The sequence below is a fragment of the Pezoporus wallicus genome, unplaced genomic scaffold, assembly GCF_028554395.1.
Source record: "Pezoporus wallicus isolate ANWC-B61680 ecotype Strahan unplaced genomic scaffold, APGP_CSIRO_Pwel_v1 contig_6899, whole genome shotgun sequence".
NCBI classification, from domain to species: Eukaryota; Metazoa; Chordata; class Aves; order Psittaciformes; family Psittacidae; genus Pezoporus; species Pezoporus wallicus.
The window spans coordinates 3,336,252-3,354,126 of NW_026638613.1; the positions used below are offsets into that span (position 1 = coordinate 3,336,252).

At 39.5% G+C, this 17,875-nt stretch overlaps 1 protein-coding gene across 1 annotated transcript in view; it reads right to left on the reverse strand.

Moving 5' to 3' along the window:
- Positions 1 to 3,608: 3,608 nt before the first annotated feature.
- The window catches only part of LOC130600356 (multiple epidermal growth factor-like domains protein 6), a 204,263-nt gene continuing 189,996 nt past the window's right edge, over positions 3,609 to 17,875 (reverse strand). Inside the window, exons 30-38 of the mRNA XM_057411612.1 lie at positions 17,292 to 17,423; positions 12,486 to 12,614; positions 11,480 to 11,605; positions 10,664 to 10,792; positions 8,317 to 8,448; positions 7,867 to 7,995; positions 6,994 to 7,119; positions 4,510 to 4,638; positions 3,609 to 3,724 (exon numbers count right to left, since the gene is read on the reverse strand). Coding sequence (XP_057267595.1) covers positions 3,645 to 3,724; positions 4,510 to 4,638; positions 6,994 to 7,119; positions 7,867 to 7,995; positions 8,317 to 8,448; positions 10,664 to 10,792; positions 11,480 to 11,605; positions 12,486 to 12,614; positions 17,292 to 17,423 — 1,112 coding nt within the window. The 3' untranslated portion in view covers positions 3,609 to 3,644. The remainder of the gene's footprint in view (positions 3,725 to 4,509; positions 4,639 to 6,993; positions 7,120 to 7,866; positions 7,996 to 8,316; positions 8,449 to 10,663; positions 10,793 to 11,479; positions 11,606 to 12,485; positions 12,615 to 17,291; positions 17,424 to 17,875) is intronic.

Below are 17,875 nucleotides of genomic sequence, written 5' to 3' on the forward strand. Positions count from 1 at the left end.
AACCGAGGTTATCTGGGACACAACAAGGTAAAAGAGTGGGATTTGGCACAGAAACTGCATGGCCGAAATTATTTGAGTGTCTTTCTGAATTTTTTTATCTATGCATGCAAGCATACTACAGTGGAATACAGACAGTGATCTTTTCGAGAAAGTCTAATAACTTCAGCCTTCTGGGAAATGGACAGCCAGAAAAGATTCCTACAAAGTGGAAGATGGACGTAAATTTAAATGTAAACCCTTTAATTTTCAACCAGCTCCAGTTCAGGACAGTATCAGCCTGTCTTTCACTGGAATGTGATGAAGCAAATGAGCAGCTGTATTATTTTAGTAGGAACTGCACTCACTTGCCACAAGATTAACCTATGGAAAGGCTGTTTTAGTAGACTTTCTATTAAAAAAGTCCATGCTAACTAATAAAGACTATTTTGCAGGCACAGAATTAGGTATTCTTGTTAATCTGCAGTAAGGAGCAGAATCAAAACATATGAATGAGATTGCAAGCAAGTAAACTTCCTTAATTAATAGAAAATGACATAAAGGTTGGGCTCTTCTTCTAGAAAACATCCTGTAAAAATTTTCCTTGCCTTGTGAAAAGTGAATACCTTCACAGAGAACCAAGAAAAAAAAAATGTTCAAAACCCAATCAAACTTCATATTTTAATATTTTTGAAATATTTTTGATTTTTACCTTTATATGAGTGTACTCTGAAAAAGTCATATTGAGCCCTGAATCAGAATGATCTGTTTAATGGCACTGAAATGAACTTCTTTCCCCAAGGCAATAACATAAAGAAGCTAAGAAGTATTTTGAAGGAGGAATAAATAAAAAAGATTATTACATGCGAATGGTTTTGTATGAATTGGTATTTTTTGATTTAAATAAAAAGTTTGCTGAAAATTTCCCAGGCAGATCTACTTGGGCCTCTCATTCATTGGCACAGGCTCAGCATCAGTCACTTAAAATATGTGTTTCATCATGTACTTAAAATTGTGACATCCCTTAAAAAAACATAATACAAAAATCTTTCCTTTATATTTACAGTTCTATTATCAAGGTACTGTGGAAAACATAAACAAGTATACACACATGTAAATACTATGGCTTGAGAAAGGTTTCCTCTTTGATTAGCTACTGTAATCACAGATCAGTATACACAGATAAGAAAAAAACAGTACATTTTATAAACTGCTGTCAAACAGCAAAATGTAATTTCTGGGGTTTATGCATTAGCTGCTGAGTAACCACACCAGTCATTGGGCATCTTTCCCTAGACTGAAATGTCCGACATACTGGAACAGTGGAAGGCCATCAAGGTATTTGGGCTGATACAGGTGGGTCTGAGGGAGCAGGATTTGCTCAGTCTTCAGAAGGAAAGACCAAGGGGAGGCATTACTGCTGTTGTCAACTACCCCATGGGGGCTGTAGGTGAGATGAAGACAGAGATGCATGCTGAAAGGATGAGAAGCAGTGGACCAAAGCTGAAACTTAGTAAATTCTGATTAAAAACCAGGAAGGAAAAAAAATAAATCATGAGCATGAAATTTTCACTGGGACAGAAGCTCAAGGGTTGGTGGGATCTTCATCCTTGGAGACACTCAGAACCCAACTTGGAGGATCTCTGAGCAACCTTATTTGACTTTGAAGTTGACCAGGTTTTGTAGAGAAGCCTGGAACTCCAGAGGTCTTTACAACTGAACTTTACGATTCTATGGAAAATCATTAATATAATGCAATGTTTTCATTACCATTGTAGTTTGGCTCTGTGGTAAACACATAGTTAAGATCAAAATATGTCAATTGCTTAACTTGGATTGTTCTTCCCCAGCAGTTGCTAGCATTTTACCTAATTGTCTCACACAAGATTTACCTTATCAGTTCCAGTTTAGTGAAATTGCTCCAAATTCACATAATTGCAGATTCAGACTCAGGCCACCACACCTCCAAAAGAACATTTAAAATGTCACAGCTGATAGTAAAGCCCTGCTGAGAGCCACACGCTTCTGACTGGTTTTGGGACAACAGCCATTTTGTCATATTTACATTGAGTAAAGTTTCCAGTGATTCACAACTCTGAAGAGGAAATGACAGGGGATCAGCATGAGCCTTGACCAGCATTGAAAAATACCAGCCAAACTTGTATTGCTCCTGGCAGATCACAGTTTGAATTAAACTCACAGGTGAGCAAGTGTTGCTTGTTTTTTACTGGACAGTTACTGACTGTAGATGTATTTAAGACCTGAGGTGAACCATGGGCTAAAACTGTTACTTCACCTTCTCATTATCCTACTGCAACAACAATCATCATCTTTGAAAATCACAGGTTAGCATCAAGTATTGTCACTTTGTCTCTTCTAAGACAATTATCTTTTCTTGCAGAGTTGCAATTTGTTATGATGTGCAAACGGCGATATGAATGAATCCAAGACCTGGTACTGCCTGTAATACCTGTCTACTGAGCCCATGGTCCTGATGCCCTTTAATAAGTGCACTTCAGATACAGCCAGACTCAACAGGTTACAACACAGATTTTGTAACTCCTAACCTAAAAAGTAGTATAAAGAGGCACTCTGAAAGGTTTTAGTCTGGTTAATGCAGAATATTAAAATAGAGAACATTTCTATATAATGACATAGTCCTGTATTAAAGAATAATGTGTCTAAATACACAAAATAGCACCAAAATGTCTCTGTTCTATTAAGTGACCAATAGCAGCTGTTGAATGGTATCAGGACATTTTAAAGCTGACTTAATTGAGGTATTGTGCAGTAAGTGCATATTAGAATCCTTTATATAAAGAACACAGATTATCTTTAAACATCTATCCTTGCTTACTGTCTGCTTTCTCCATCCCAGATAAAAGTCTTTTCGATGTTAGCAGGTACTCTTTGATGAGAACTGCTGCAGAGTTTGACTTGACAAAACACCAAGAAACTCAACTGACAAGGTGGTAGGATGCAGAAAGCCAGAATAATCTGACAGATGACACCATGCCGTTTGGAAGACAGATTCAGACCTAAGCAAGATCTAGATGGAGGCCTTCCAATCAGTCAATCCACACTAGAAATGCGGAACATAAATTAATTAACAACTGATCAAGGACTGTGGTCGCTTTTCCTTCAATTGCAGGTGTAAAATTAGACTGAATGCTTTTCTAGAACATACATGTTATTCAAAAAGGAATTAATTTGGTGAATCCCACTAGTTTCTGTGCAATGCCATTTTGCAGTGAATCCATACTGGCTTCATAATCTGTGAAACGCTTGTTAAACTTCACGCTGGTTGTTAAGTGGGTTTAGAAAGCCACTTATACATGTTGTGGCTCTCTGCATGTCAATATGTTATATACTGCTTATCTTGACACTCTTCGGAGCTGGTCTTACTAAAAACTTGCCCAAGCTTTCAAACAATGAATTATATCAGAAAGAATGTCCAGGGCAGATTAATGGAGAGGTAAGAGGCTAGGAATAGATACATGAAAGAAATCCAACTTTTTAAAAGGAACCAGCTACTAAATGGCCTCTGCAGTCTTCCATAAGAAGTGTGAATATTTTGGTACAATTCAAGCTGAATTGAATAACTGTTTTCATATCCAAATTCAAATACCGTCTGTGCATATAAAACAGCTCATTTATTAGTCCAAATGTTACTGTTGTAGAGCTCTTGGAAAAATATTCCCTCTTTCTTGAGTTTGTTCTTCATAAAAAGGAAGCTTCGGAGGGCCACCTAGAGAATTAAGTAGAAACACAGTTTCAGGTCTGTATAATATAATACTGAAATATTACAGAGATTATACATTATACAATTTACACTTACATAATTCAATAAATGGTACTCTTCAAAAGAATGTAGAGGACTGAGTTACACTGGCCTCCTCACAGGGGCAAAGAGAAGGCAAAACAGTAAAACATCTCTCAAGTGGAGAGGTACTTCCTAAACTAAATGCAGAACTATATGGTATCACCATCAAGCCAGATGTGATTAGAGTACAAGTGGGAGGAAACTTTCACTCAGTACTATATCTTGCTAAGAATAAAAATTATCTAAAAAAACCCAACCAAAAAACCAAAAAAGACAAAACCCAAAACAAAACCCTTTTGTGATAGGGTGATGAGGTTTTGAGCATGCTCAGAAATCAATCCAAATCTATTTTCCAATGCTTTGTCTACTTATCTGTCTTATCATGTCTCACCATGCTCTTCAAAACCTGACAGCTTTACAAAAAGTAAGCGAATATGGTGGCATGTACTGCAAGCAAGCCCCCTTATTCATTTTACAGAGGGTGTGGATATCAACTATTTCAGGGCAAGATTTCATACTGGCAGGAATAGAACAGTGATAGAAGAGGGTACCACACTCTGGCACAGCTGTGCTGGAGGTAGCCTCAGGAATCCTGCACCATGTTTGCATGGTGGGTTGATACTCCCATACAAATGGTCCACTGCCCACCACCATGGTCGATGTGTGATTTTTCCTACTAAGAAAGGCTGCACTTCTCCAGCTTGCATTACCTTCTTTGCAGGTTGGTCCCATCCATGTTGCTGGACATACGCAGTTCCCATTGTACGGATTGCACTGGGATTTGTTGGCACACTGGCATCGTAGGGAGCAGTTGGGGCCATACTGGTCTGACCTGCATTCTAGAAGAACAGAAATATTTGGAAGAGGGTGAATGTTCCCCTAGTAGTCTCCCTGTTCTCTGAGATCAGGAAGCTACTTAGATGCATCTGGTAACATTAAACCATGACATCTTGGAAAGCTTTGCAATCTTCAAGTTTCGTCTGCCCAAACTGCAGCCCAGCTGTCCTAAAAGAGTTCCCAGAATGGAAATCATTACTGGTGTAAAAACAGGGGTTGACAGCCCAACAGAAAAAATCTTGAGATCTACTCAAGAAAGTTACCATCAGCATCCTGGATCCATGCTATCTCCTGCATCTCTCCACTGCATGGCTTGGCTGTCACATTGTGTGCCAGCAAAGACCCTTCACGCAAAGAATGGGGAATTAAAAATTAATCCATTTTACACAGACTTTTATGTCTTACACCCATTACTTGACTCCTGGCAAATTAAACTTACAAAATGTCTCACTTCCAAATACAAACACATTTCATACCTAGGCTGATAAATCCTCACTGCAATTTTTTAATGCAGTGAGAGTACAGGCACGAAGCAAAAGTTGGCAGCAGGTCACAAGGCAGGGTGCTAAATACACTGTAAACAACAGCCCTTTCTCCCTCACCTCGCTAGAAAATACTGTAGATAATCAAAGTGCTTGCTTTCTCACACAAGCACCATTAGGTAAATTAAAGTGTGGCTAAGCCGTGCATCAGCTGCAGCCCCAACACATGGGAGAACTCTCCCTGTGTGCTCAGAGCTTGGCCTTTTCAATTAGCAAATGTTATGAGGAAAGGTCGCCTCAAACACCTCTGGACCTGATTTTAATTTATGTAATACCACATTTTCATGTTAATAACAATGTGTATTTAAGACATCTGTTTGAAAGTCTGCAATGTTAATTTACTACAGAAAAAGAGTGCCCATAAAAGTCTGTTATATTCTCTCTCTCTTTTTTTTTTAATTAACATTTTGCCTGTTTAATGGGTGCTTTACCAGAGTTCAAATTAAAATCAGGCCTTTTATCTTTATGGCTGCTGCACAGTCACAGCTGCTCACAGTTATATCACAGATGAACTGAGCCTAATTGAAAATAAAAATGCAAATAAAACCTAGCCCATAACAGCTTTTCATGGATGGGGGCTACCCCTGATGATTTAAGAAAAATAAAAATGATTACTAGAGTTTGCAAGATACAAAAACTTGGTTTGCATTTTTGGTGCTGAGCTTCCCCCTTGTGTTCCACTTTTGCCTAAAATGTTGCTGGAAAGGCCCCTGGATATCCAGTACCAGGCTGGCCGTTGGGGTGGCTGATGTACCCCACTGGAGCAGCCCCTGCAGTATCGGTGGGTTTGGTTTCTGACCACAGGACAGTGTGGAGAGGGAAGCAAATCCTTTCCCATTTCAGTTTTGCAGGTTGCACTGGCGCTTAAACTCCTAGCAATTACTTTACGTTAATAACAGGCTGTTTAAAGCTGCTTCCTGCCCTATCCTAGAACAAAAGGAGAAACAATATTTCCCCACTGTGACTTGAAGGCTCAGGAGGATTATGGTTGCTAGCGTGAATTTCCAGTGTTCACTCCTTTTACCTCGTTTGCCACAGCATTAAGATCACAAATCTCTTCCTACACTTGTTTAAACTGCTGCAATTCCTTTTGCTCCAATTATTACCTTAAATGTACTCCGTCATAACTGTGAATTTGGCCCAAGAATCTTGCCTGCCATTGCTGCCTCTCAGCTCTGCCACCATCTCATCAGGACACAGTGGTGGGACTAGTCTTCCCTACTGGAAAATTTTCTCACCTACAAAATAATTCTGCTCTTGTAGGCAACCATTTCCCAAACATATAGCCCAAGTTCACATGCTGCAAATGAAGGAATTTTATTTGGATTAAATGTTCATGGACTACTGATGAATCCTACAGGCAGGCATAGCTGCTACAGCTCTGCTAGCCTCATCACAGGGATTCTGCCCCCTTCCCAGGGAAGCAAACCTGGAGCTGGATATACTTTTGCATTGGTCTGAAAAGGGTCACAAATGTCCATGTGACAAAACACACTGTAGTAAGATCCCTCCTTCCCCACTACATCTGCAGAGATGTGAGCTTCGTGGTATATTCTTCACCAGCATGTGCTCCCCAAAACTCAAGGCAAATGACATTTTACAGCAGACCCATGAGCAGTTTTCCTGTCAGTGTATCCATTTAAATATTGACTAAATCAAGCGGTACAGCCTGTTGATAAAGCTGTTGATAATCCGTAAGAGTAATTTGCTACGAACAATGTGTTCCTGAATACCAGCAAATGTCCTTTTATAGGTACACTTAGACAACAGTTCAGATTGGTTTAACTATACAGAGTCAGAAAATATTCCCCTTACCAATGTCACATTTTTCTCCAGTCTTCCCAGGTGGGCAGAGGCACTTCCCAGTCTCTGGATCACAAGGAACATCTCCGCAATCGCACTGATGTTGGCACCTCTCTCCAAACCAGCCCCTGTCACAGCCTGAGAGCAAGAGTGCTTTTTTAGACACATATTTGAATAGCAAGACATATATTAAGCCAGAGGAGATTTTCCGGGATGTCTCAGAGGAAAGCCCATAAACTCTCCACTGAAGCTAGTGTAAATGCCAAGTTTAATAAAGAATCCAACACAGTGGAATAGGCATATTTATATTTATAAACTCTCTTTATGTTGGGTTTGTCTAATCTAACATATCAAAGGTATCTGTAAATCTGTCCCAGAAATGTAACTGGCACTTATTTTCATTTTTAATTAGAACTCTCTTGAAGACCATTCCATAACACTCAACAGATCTGACATGCACCTATTTAATAATCTTATTTGGAGTTTTAGAAGCAAATTTAGAATCAGTAAAAAGGACTTATTTTTAATAAACATGTGGAACTCATTGTTGCAAGACATCACGGAGACCAGGACTTTCACCATATTAATCGGAACCAGATTAGTTAATTTATAAGGAAATGAGGACACCCAGCTATATAACAGGTAAACTATCCCAAATTTAACATTTCAGGATATTCGTAAACCTTAAAACATGGAAGAAGTTACTCTCAACAGACAAGTATTTCAGTAATGGCATGGAGCTTTATGAGTTTTATTTTTGGTTTTTTTTTTTCATTTGTTGATTTGTTGTTTGCTTTTTGTTTTGTTTTGGGTTGTTTGGTTTTTTTTTTTGTTTTTTGGTTTGGTTTGTTTATTTTTAATTTTACATCAGAAGAGTACGAGTACCTTTTTCACAGTGTACACCTTGATAACCCAAAGGACAAGTGCATTGTCCTGTCACTGCATCACAGCTTGCTCCATTTTTACAGGCACACGTGTGAAGACAGCTTAGCCCATAAAATCCAAGGGGGCACCCTGAAAAAAATTAAAGTATCAAGTGAGGACGGTTTATGAAGAAAAACATACACCTCTTAAAAATTCTCTGTATTCTCAGCTACATCCCCTGGGAGCCAACAGAAATTATATTTACCATTAACTCTAACAATGCCAGGTGCTTTCAAACTTGTACTGCCCCAGCATCAGAGATATGCAAGTTACTCAGATCTGGAGCAGCAGGGTGATCTGGGACACACCAAAAATTTCAACTGAACTAGCAAGGAGTTTCTGTGACTACTCCGAAGCGCCAGCCACGTCCCATCACTCGGAAAACAGGGCACCCAGAGTGCCTCCACTTACTGTGCTCACATGAGTGGCCGTAGTAACCCTCAGGGCATTGGCAGCAGCCTGTGAATCTGTCGCAGGTGCCGTTGTGCTGGCATGAGCAGTCTAAGACACAGCCAGACCCATACTTCCCTGGCAGACATTCTGCTGGCAGAACACGGAGAGAAAAACAGACAAACAAAAATAATCACTAACCTCACCCAGAGAAGCTCTTATGTGATAGTTCATACAATAACTTGCAGACCCAAGGAGAACATTTGTTATGAAGATGCAGCATTTCTGCACAACTATGATGTATTGTATGTATTGTATGATGTATAGTAAGTATACATATTTGGATAGGATTTTTTTTTTATATTATATAGACATTCAGACAGCAATTTCCTTGTACTTTTTACAGTCCATCTTGTAAAATTTGTCTGTTAGCGTAGTTGATGTTGAACACACATCACATTGTAAAGCCACTCAGGAAATGGCATCAATGGTATCTTTTTTTTTTTTTTTTTTAATCTACAGCAATAATTTATTTTAGGCACTTAGAAAGTGTGAAAGAGAACATGAAACTTTTCCTCCTCTGTGTTATGACTGGAGTTCAGACTATTCCAATTCCTAATAAAATTGGGGGATCTCTCCTTCACGAATAGCAAGAGACTTTCCATGTATAATGAGATATCTGCTTTTACAGAACTAAATATGTCTCAAATTACTGAAAGTCAAGTCATGCAAAAGCGACTGTGCCAATGTAATTAACCTAGACATTATTTCTGCATAGGTTCACTTCCCACTGCTGGGATAATGTGAATCTGAGCAGACCAACTTAAATAAGTGTGTCAGTCCAAATAATCAAGGCTCATAACTCTGCAAATGTCAGACAACATCTTTAAAGAACATCATATCTAATCACTAGAAAAAGGATGCCTGTTTAGCAGTCTTCGACTTCTAGTCAAAACACAGTCAAAACCACACTGCTGGGGAAATCAAGACTCAGTTTTCCAATAATTTGGTTATTTCTCTCAAAAGATAAACCTTGAAGCTCTTTCTAGTGATATAACACACAGTCCCTTATATGATGTCTTCAGAGATATTTAACCTAAGCACATCTGTAAGATACATGCGCAACATGCTGCTCCACATGGTGACACCTGCGTGACCTACTGAGGCCTTGCAACCCAAATGCAGCCTACGGGTCATTACAGAGATTTCAAGGAATGGACAAACAGAGGTGAACACAGGTGGCCTACACAATGCAAAGTTAGCCAGTTATTGGTAAACTGCATTTTTTAGTGCCTGTCCATAGTGGTATTCACATGTGAGTGGCTCCATTTAATTAACATCATTCCTTTTCTCTCTGAACACATGTATCTGTGAAATGGGTCTCTGAGTCTTCTCCTGAGGTTCAAAGTGAAACAATTACATTAAAGAATGCTGCTAAAAAAGTGTAATTTCTATATGACACTTCAGATAGGAATACTTCCTTAAAACGACCAATTCCTGGAAAAGGTCAGTACAGAGTTTGAGGTGCACGTACTGTACAGATGTCAGGAACAGAAAGGCTGTAAGTCAGGGCCTGGAATATGTATTGCACCATGGCAGTTACAATGTAATGGTGACATTTGTCTTGAATGTGAACTCAGAATGAGTTTTTATTTCATACCAGTAAACTCATGGTTTCCTGAACATTTAAATCCATAACTACACAGATATCTCTCATGTACAGAGAGAAAAACGAGAACACAGAAATGCGGAATGATTTTTGGGAGATGGACAGAAGGAGAGATGTGGAAAAACTGTACTCAGGACTGACAGGAGGGTTTCTGGAGAAAAAACTGAGCTTATTACATTTTAATGAGCTGTGTCTTGTGTAAGAAAAAGCTGTCATGGAGTAGTAAGGGAGAAATAGCAGGACAATCTCAATTGCTTTTGACAGATGTTGTCAGAACTGTACTAGCAGGGAAGTCAATACATGGGAAGTTGAACTGCACTCCAGTGTCAAAGGGAAGAGAATAACAAGAGAGCAGGGTGATGTAGGATTCTGCTGACCTTGGAGGAGCACAGGAAAGAAGATACAAAACAATGTTGCCATGGAACAAAATAATACGAAAAGTTGGACATGAGAAGAAAGAGTCCATGTAAAGGAATTTATAAAACTTACAAAGCAGGACTCAGAAGATAACTGTCTCTGAAAAAAAAGACCTAAAGCTTTAACTAGGGACAGTTCTGTGTGAGAGAAGGTAAGACATGAATGCAGCTGGAAGGGAGTCTACTTGAGCAAAAACTGTCCCCTTTTGTGGGTCTGTATCTGTAGAGACCGTGAACCCTTGCTTGAATGCACACATTCACTATCATCAAAGCAGAAAATTACCTTTCTCACACAATTTTCCTGTCCAGCCGAGCCCACAAGTGCAGTTGCCATCCACATGGTCACAGATACCACCATTCTGACAGGTACACGTCAGGAGGCAGTTTGGGCCATATTGTCCCTGGGGACACACTACAGAGAATTAACAAAGTTTGGAAAAAAAAAAAAAAAAAAAAAAAAAAAAGGTTAGCATCCCAAATGATGAAGGTGACAGGGAAAAAATATAAACACATGCTCCCCACAGAATATCCCAAGTGCCTTGTGTCTGCAGAGAGCTGTGGGACACTCTACTCCATGCTTATTCGCAGTTTCAACCAAACACTTTGTCTCACCATAGCTTCTCACTTGGCTTAATTCCACATTCACTTCCTTTGCTCTCCTTCCTTTGTTTCATCTCTCAACTCGCCCTCTTCAAATCTCTGCCATTCATTTCTTTAAGCTAAAGCAATTTGCTTCTAAATTTGGTCCCATCTAACCACAGCTCCTTCACACTGCTCATGTCAGGTGGTTCAAACTACCCTTTTCACCTTCTTTATGTTCTGTTTGGACTGCAGTCTCCCAAAGGAGTTGCTTTGGCTTTTTTGAGAAACTGGTGCAATGGTATCAAATGTGGTGGAGCATAGAGGTGAGATGTGGGCAGGAGGAAGGCAGGGTGGTGGAGCGGAGAGGGACAGGGGCAGAGTACAGCAAACTGCAGTGTTATCAAGCAAAGACGTTGGGAAACACACTTGTAAACACTGTTTGGAGCTGAGTCCTATTTGCTGGTTGTTTCAAGTATGCCATCAACTGACAAGATGACCTTGGGTCCTGCTTTGTTACCTTGCTGACAGCTGGGTCCCATTTGGCCGGGAGGACAGGTACACTTGCCAGTGCGCGGGTCACACTGACCTTTACCACATGCACAGAACAGGGTGCAGTCCTTCCCATATCGATTTTCAGGGCAAGCTGAAGGAAACAGATTCTTTTGTTAAACACCCTGGGTATCCAATGTCAGTTTTCATTTTTAACATAGGCAGGATCTTAGAGTTAGCTTTGGTTTTATTCCAGTTAGTGTGCTTTAAAGCAACAACTATGAAACCAAACCCCATCCAAAGACACAACTGCTTCATTCTCTAAAACTTTACTTAAGGTTATAAATATAACCCATGGCTTCACATGGTACATACAGTAGGTTTCCTATCAAAAAAGGTGAGTGTACAACTGGAATATCAGCTGCTCATCCTTCCAGCTGAAGACTTCTGACAAGTCCTTCTTTCCTTAATATTGATGCTGTCCTTTGCTGAAGAACAAAGCTATAGACTACTAAATATTACAACACTGCCGTTCTGTGAGTAAGTTGAAGAGAACTTCACAGAGAACGTAGCTTTGGAAATAGCACAGAAAGTCAGCCACGCTATTTAACTCTGAAACAGAGAAGTAAAAGTAGAGTTGCCATGGAGTTTTTACCAGTTTTGCCATGACAAAACTTGATCTTTTTCCCATTTATTGAAACTAATGGCAGCACAGTGTGAAGCAAAATATTTGAGCTAATTTCTCAACCTAGAAATTTTAGACAGGAAGAAGGAACTTGAGCAATTCATGCTGAGCTAGCTTTAGAAATAGATTTGGGCAAGCAGGTTGTAATCCTGGGATGAGTGTCCTTGCTTCTACACATGCAGAAGAGAGAGAAAATATTTTGCAAGAGATTTTTTACAAAGCTGGAATCCTGATTTACAATTCAAGGAGGAGGTAGCTGGAATCTGTCTGTTTTTCTACTGACAAGCTCTTATGCAGATTACTCTTTCTGCTGTTTCTTGAAAGAAGCAGAACATGAATGTTGGCATACTTTTACTACAGTCGGCTCCAATAAAACCAGGCGTGCAATCACAAGTTCCTGATGCGGGGTCGCAATGGCCTCCATTCATACATTTACAGAGGTTTTGGCAGTTTGAACCATAAGTACCTTTTGGACACCCTATTTTAAAAGAACAAAACAGCAATTAGGCTATGTGCTATAGAGCCCTTTGCATTTCATGTCATAAGCATTTTTGTTACTTTCAATCAAAATAAGTTTTTCATTTTCTAACTCCATTCACTTCTAGAGGGCCAGGAGGAGGCACTGACGAGCAGATAGCTGCCTCAGCCAATACAGTCCACTGGGCAGCAAGGCAGCACTGACTTGCAATGGCAAACCCCTGAAGAGCTGGAACAACTGCTGCCACAGATCCCAGTCTGGCTACTCCTGGCTCTGTCTGCTCCTCCCATTCTTCATGTGTGACAGCAGCAAGAAATGCAAGCCCACTTCTTCAGAAGTTTTCCTCTTTGATTTCTGTTCCAAATCAACCTGTTCACCCTTTCCCTCCTATGTCGGAGATGGGGAGATGGGGCCCTGGTCCCTCTTCCTTTGAGCAGTGACAGCCTACTTTGCCTGAGGTGGTGAAAAGCCTTTTTCCATCTCTGCCTATTTTAGCAGTTATTTTAGCTGACCAGTTATGGATACTGGGGCAGGTCTCACCTTTTAAAGATGTTTAAGTTGGAGAAAGTTTCTTTTCCCTATAATCTACTCTTTCTCTCCAAACTGAAGTTGGCATTGCTCTGGCACATCTAGTGCTGTGCATGGAGGATGATGAAACCGTACACATGACAATAACATGAAATTTCAGAATATACCTTCTCAGAAGATAGACACAGGAGAGAGATGGTTTAAATGCAAAGCCAGAAAATTCTCTGACTAAAATCACAAAGCAGATGTATTTCATATTAACCAGAAGAAACATGGATGGATTGCTAAACCAGGGTTACATGGCAACAAGCTGTCCATGAAGAGGTTTTTGAGGTGGTAGCAAATATTTCTGGTTTGTTTTTGGACAGCTAATGTTGAAGGAGCACTGAATACAAGATCAGGGAGACATGAATGCATCTGCCATGCTTAGCTCATGTCCTCAAGATACTCTTTGGAAGGATGGAGCACAGAACGGAGGGAGAGGTGGGCAGAACTGCTAAGCACTTGCCTGTGTCTGCCGGGGTTGCCTTCAATGTGCCATCACTGAACTCTGGAGATGCGGGTTATCAAATTTTTTCACTGCATTGGAATAAGGAGAAACTGGTGCTTTTAGAGCCACATGATCATAATTGAACTGTTACACTAGTGCTACCACATTCACATGTTATTTCTTTGCTCCTTCCTTCTCTTCCCTTGGAAAAAGGAAAGAGTATGGTTACTTTGGAAATCTGGTTGAATATATATTTGCACATGTCTCCAAGCAACAGATCTCTCTCAATCTGTGCATAAGTAACTTCATTTTTTTTTTTTTTTTCTCTTTTCTGAGGACATGAAAGCGTGCTCTGAGCAGCTAGTGAAATCTCTGGATATTTTGAACTATTGAATAGAGAGGGAGAGCTTATGATGAAGCTTTAAAGGGATGTCTTTTAAAATAAAATGGAAAATTGGCTTCTCCTCGAATCAGGATAGCAGATCATAAGAACTAAACACAACACACTTTTATACCATGCAGATATTTGCCCCAGCCCTTCTCAAACATGGCTTCTTCTCTGAATACTTTTGTCATCAGTGCCTCATCTGTCTGTACATAAAATCTGTTTCATGTGCAAACCCTGGCATCCAGGAGAGAGCCCTGCAACATCTATTTCATTTACACCAAGACATAAAGTTAAGGACACACCCAGATTCAATAATTCAATTGGACTCTCAGTGAGTTTCTCCTCTTTTCCCTTTCCTTTCAGTCATCATTTGGCTTTTCTCTTTTTTTTATTTCTGTTTCCCACAGTCCCAAGCATGTTGCTTCTCCCTGGCAAAGCCCTCAGAGTTGTTCCTCAGCTCAACACTAGCAAGAGCTGCTCCATTACTGAAAGGGATGCAGTAACTCCCCCCTTACAAATTTATTTACCCTTGCAGCATTTTATTTATTTCGGTTCAACAAGGAGCAGCACAAGCAGGGCAAACACATCAGCTATGATGTTCACATGATTATTAATAAGGCCATCTCATCTGTTACTATTTTGTAGTAGATCTTCTATGCAGGTAGCTAGGGTAATTTACAAAGTGTCCTGCCATTTAAGTAGGTTCTGCCTTCATAAAGCGGGTTAGCCTCTAACCACCAGTTATCTCATAAAGACATTTTCTAATTTAACAGTTTCCTGTGCATCTGACTTATGTTTTTTGGAGAACGGCAGGAGTGGCAGCCAGATTTTACAACTCATTTCCTGATTTTTTCCTTCTGATTTCGGCGGGTTTGCCATGACCAAGAGCTCCTAAATCTTTGCATACCAACTGCATACACTGGGGCTTTGCTTACCAGTTATTAATTGCATTGTCAAAAAAATCACTTCTGAAGCATCCTGTTACCTACTGCTTGAAGGTGAAGCTGGTGATGTCTTTCTGGCTCAGAGTTCACCCAGTCCAGTAAATGTCACAGAAACATAGCATGTTTTTTTTATCCATTACACCACCACTTACTGATTTTTATTCATAACTTCACTCAAGTAGATCTGCCTGTCCACTGAGTTATGGACAACTGATGGGAACCTTATTGCTAGTTTGTCTACCAAGAGACTGTTTCAGCTCTTCACTCCAAAATTTGAGAACATGAAAGCCTTGTTGCTCTTGGCTCCTGGAAATTCGACTTCCCAGCCAGCTACACCTTTTATAGATACTTTCTCGAACCCTTTTTCACAGTACTATAAATACAGCAATAGTTGCCAGAAAACATTTCCAGCAGCATCCAGCCACATGTTGACTGGACTGAAGCCCATTTCACATCTTTGGGAGCAGCTCCCTATGCTGTTTTTAATATTATATCAAATGCTTCTTCATCCTGGAGCAGCCCTACATGCAATATTCCCGCCAAAGTAATGCTAGCTATCCTTGGTTATCAGACAGTCACTTTAGAATCAGGTCCGCAATCTCTCACTCCACTAACCTAAACCTAAAAATAACTCACTCTTAACATGTTTTCCATCAACTTTTATGTCTATGCAATAGTCTGAGTGGCACAGGGGAGAATAGGTAAAAAAACGCCCACACAGATGCACCCTCTCTGAGCCTCTACCATTCCATTACCTCTCCAGAAAACATCTAACAAAACCGTATTTATTAGGAATTTGCTGCACAAAATATTACGTATTTTTGGAATCAAAGAGAACACAATGCCATGAAGGCTCGTGTCTCATATGTTGTAGGTTTAATCCTGGCTACAGAGAATTCTGTGGCAAAATCCCCTCTGAATGCAGTGAACCACAGACTTCATTTTGTAAGTAATTTCTTTTTATATCAGGACTTCAGTGTAATTATGCTTTAAATTTCAAAATTCTGAAATAAAATCTTAAGGATCTAAGCAAGCTTAATAATTTACTGTAATCTACAGAGATTTAGTACTATATGCACAGGTAATGACTACTGAAAGATTGCTACATAAACATAATAGGCTAACCATGACTAAGTCTTTTAAAATGATACTGCTAAAAAGTTGATCTCTACTATCACTCTACTATAACATTTATTATAATCTAATATATAATGGATCCAGATGGCTCTAGCCTAGATGTTGAAAGATAGATTTTGATCTCACAGTGAGAACTGATGCACAAAGGAGGATAGAATCAATCCTTACATTTACATTTATATTTTAAAGAATAATTTGTGATGACATGATGATAATATAAATGCCCATCTCTAAAATAAGCCCCTTTCCTATTTCTACTGAAGGAATAAAGCATAGGTTTAACCCTTACTACAACCATATATATTGCAGCTGGCCTTTGTATCCAAAATATCACCCCAAAAAGCAAGCAAACCAAACAGAGCCACACTGGATTCCCAAGAAAAGAAAACGAGTGTTTGCCAAAGACAGAGCTTGAAAGACCACAGCTTTTTTTCTTTTTTTTAAATGAGACTTACGAGCCATGAAGTAAAAACAAAATTAAAGTTGTAAATAAAAAGGTAATAAACTGTCTCTTTCATTGGATACTTTGGTATATGTTTCTTATCAGTTGCCACATTCCGCCAGAAACAACTTTACAGATGTCCTAAAATACCAGCATGCAGCATGTGGATCTGGTAATACTTTTTATGATGGAGTGTTTGGCCAATTGGCATTTGTCCTCTACACTAGTCACCATTTTTCAATCCTGAGTAACAATTTGTTTAATTTGATTGCTCCTCAGAAGGCCCTACAACTTAACTGACTTTACGAATCACTTAGATTTATTGCCAATTGCAGCTTGTTGTTTTCTAATAACCATTTGTCCTTCCTTGAGCAGTCAGAGGTTTTTGTGAAGTATTTTGGCCTAGGTATTTGGAAATGAAAGAGCTACACAGTATTCAGGTGTAAATGTGAGAATGATATTGATATTCTTCAGCGTGGCATGAAATGGTAAAGAAATTAGCTAGCAAATGAGTCTTTTTTACTTTTTTCCCCATTAATCCCTTGCAATTAATACAGGTATTTTTATCATTGTAAATTTATCCCAGTCTATGCTTACTTCTTATAGTATAATTTACTTCTTATAACTAACCTATATTTATCTGAGTCAACACTGAAGGTACTGACACAGATGAACTCAGAATGCTAGCACATGCTTCTGCATAACTTGATCCTTGCTCACAAAGTGCGCAGCCCACAAAGATACTCACGGATGTTGCAGCGTGCCCCGTAGTACCCCAGGCGGCACATGCAGTTGCCCGTCACTGGGTGACATTCCTCATTCTCAGCAGAGCACTGACATACTTGGTTACAGTTCTTGCCATACGTGCCTGGTGGACAAGCTTGGGGAAGAGGAAATGTAAACCAATAAATTAAATTTGTCTTAGTAAATATAGAACACAAACAAAGCTCAAGCTCAAATTTATTAAATAAAAGCCCTGCCTACAAAATGATGCTCTCCTCTGGGACTTTGGATTTATTACATTTACTTGGGGGTTACTTCACTGCTTGATTTTGTTTTGTTCAGTCAATTTCTGCCCAACTGTCAAGGGCAAGATACAATTTTCTTGTCACTAGAAAAATCATAGGGAAATGTCAGGCAGAATTGACTAAAACAGCATAATTCACAAGGGATCAGGCATGTGGATAAAGACATTCTACCTTTTGCAGGGAGTTTAAACTTACAAAGCTGCCGTAGCACCAGCATCTTTACAGGTTTCTTTTGCCCTGTTGACAGTCTTATTGCCTAGAGGTTTTGGACATTCCACAGCTAATTCTTGTGTTTCATTAAGTT